The sequence below is a fragment of the Vigna angularis genome, chromosome 2 (genome assembly GCF_016808095.1).
Source record: "Vigna angularis cultivar LongXiaoDou No.4 chromosome 2, ASM1680809v1, whole genome shotgun sequence".
Lineage (NCBI taxonomy): Eukaryota > Viridiplantae > Streptophyta > Magnoliopsida > Fabales > Fabaceae > Vigna > Vigna angularis.
Window position 1 is genome coordinate 26195114 of NC_068971.1, and position 2652 is coordinate 26197765.

Here is a 2652-nt window from a genome sequence, read left to right on the forward strand (position 1 = left end):
ATTTGGACAAATAGAACTTATAATTTCAGCTGCACAAATAAACGTAAGAACATCCAAGAATATTTTATGCGCTAAAACTCACTTTTTACGTCTCTTTAATTCCCAAACCCAACAATTCCAATCATCACAAATCCTCTTTAAATCAATCATTCAAGCACATGAATTTCATCAAAAATTTAATTTTAAAGAATAAATGTGGGCATAAATATGCACTCATTACTTGCTCTTCAAGAAATCACAATTAGTTGATCACCACGATCAAACTAGTTTCTTGGAGCCTTTTCTCTTTCTGTAAACTTTACACTTTTCTGCAAAAGAATATGAAAATGTTAGAATCACAAAAGTCTATACAAAAATCAAATTTGCGTCAATATATAGATAAACTCGTATCAGACGCAACATAATTGACTTTGCTACTAATGCAGTCGAATACACTAATTTAGTTATAACAAATAGTAGAAGTCGAATAACATTTAATGCTTGGTCAACACATTTAAAAATATAGTCGTTGTGATAATTATATCAAGCATTAACAGATTTCAAAACAGTAGCAAACTTAATCGAATACATAACGCATGCAATCGATTATGCAACAATGTTAAGCCAAGTTTTGAAAACTTTTCTCTTTGAAAAACTCTCACAACACTCTTGAAAACAGTTTGTGCAAAGACACGAGTTTTAATCGATTCACCCCATAATGTAATCGACTTAAAACTGTTGTTTTACTACACAATTAAAATTCAACATTAGTGCTTGTGGTTTTTCTCATCCAAAAACATGTGTCATGCATTCATGTATAAAATCACATATATAACACAGTGAAATGCAATGAACAACATATATATAACACAATCATGTTCTCATACGCATATAACATGTAACACACAATACACATGTGTTATTAATTATGTGTTGTCATCATCAAGAACTCAGATATTACTGAGATTATGGGTTCAGCTAAACCAGTGTTACACTCAAATAACTTGGTGATATGGCTGAGCTTGAGCTTGCATTGCATGCAACTACTGAGGTAGCTTGGCCATATGTTGAGTCAGGAACTCCATTTGTTGGGCAAGAAGTATGTTTTGTGCAAGTAGTGCATCCTAAGCACCAAGTTCATAAACTCCTCTCCTTTGTACTTGTGTTCTCCCATGTTGACTCCGCATGTCAGTGGAAGCCATATTTTCAATAACAGCAATGGCTTCATCAACAGTCTTGAATAGAACCGAACCACCAAAGGATGCATCTAGTATCATCTTAGTGTGAGGTTGCAGCCCATTACAAAAAGTTTGCACTTGCATTTCCAGTCTGAATCCATGATTGGGACACTTTCTCAATAAAGCTTTGAATCTTTCCCAAGCTTCACACAATGGTTCATCTACTCCTTGGACGAAAGTAGCAATTGAAGCCTTTATTTATGTGCTATTTGGTGGTGGAAAGAAGCGAGCAAGAAGTTTGTGTTCCACATCCTAGTCAAACTTTGATTAGGATGTGACTGAAGCCAAGCCTTTGCTTTGCCATTTAGAGAAAATTGGAAGAGTCTCATGTACAACGCTTCTTCATCCTCCCCAATTACACCCACAAAGCCACATAATTCATAGAAATTGACCAAATGAGCATGAGGGCCTTCATTGTCCATGCCAGAAAATTGATTAGAACTGATGAGCTGAAGTAGATCAGGCTTCATTTCTGCCAGTTTATCACTCATAGTGGGCCTCACAATGCTTGAGAAATTCCTCAGGCTTGTGTAAGCAATAGAGTCCTCTATGGTCCTGTGCCATCCATTTCGTTCACAAAAGAAGTATCAAGAAGCTTAGTGTTCTAATTGTTATAAGAAGGTGAAGATTCAGGGGCAACTTGTTGATTTATAGCTCGCCATCTCCTTGTGTCACTATTGTTTCTGCGAGTTGTTTTCTCAATCTCAGGGTCGACAAGGAGTGGTTCAGATGACACAGTTCTCCTTGTACGAATATTTCCCTACATACACTAGAGAACAACAAAACTCAAGGCACAAGTTAGCCCAAAAGTATAGAGATAGTAATTATAATAAAACATAAAATTAGACAAAAAAGAATAAACTCTAAATCGGTTAAAAATTACACAAAAGTCTAGTTTTAACACCGAGTCCCAGACAACGACGCCAAAAACTTGTTGAGACTTTGACAAGTGTACCAATTTGTATCAAGTAATAAACCTGTAAGACCGGATATTGTTTCCCAAGAGACTTGTGTCATCAAACAATCGTATAACTTAAAACTAACTTAGACTAAAGAATGATTCCATAATTTGGGTTTTAGTGCAATTAAAGTCAACATGAAACATAAATGATAAAATTGATCTAGATACTCAAACACTTGGAAATGGAAATATTAGAAATGATATGGAATGGTATTGTTGGGGGTATGATTTCACCTACTTCACTCTTATGTATAGAAAATCACTTCCTCTTCATTAATATGCCAATGTTAATTTACTAAATTACTCAAACTCAATCCCTTGGTAGAGAGAGCCTAGACTACCTTATTAGGCTCCAATCTCTTGAAAAACCTAACAATTATTTCCGCATTAAGAATTGAGATTTAAGACAACCAAAGGTCTTAGTTCTATCCTTAGATACTATTTCCTTTAGGAGTTTAATCCAATTCCAGATTT

At 35.0% G+C, this 2652-nt stretch overlaps 1 protein-coding gene across 1 annotated transcript; it reads right to left on the bottom strand.

Moving 5' to 3' along the window:
• Window positions 1–1103: 1103 nt before the first annotated feature.
• On the bottom strand, window positions 1104–1708 carry LOC128195322 (uncharacterized). Its single transcript, XM_052872580.1, has 2 exons — window positions 1480–1708; window positions 1104–1384 (listed from the first exon to the last, which is right to left on the bottom strand). The coding sequence occupies exons 1-2, from the start codon at window positions 1706–1708 to the stop codon at window positions 1104–1106; spliced, it is 510 nt and encodes a 169-aa protein (XP_052728540.1).
• Window positions 1709–2652: the final 944 nt, after the last annotated feature.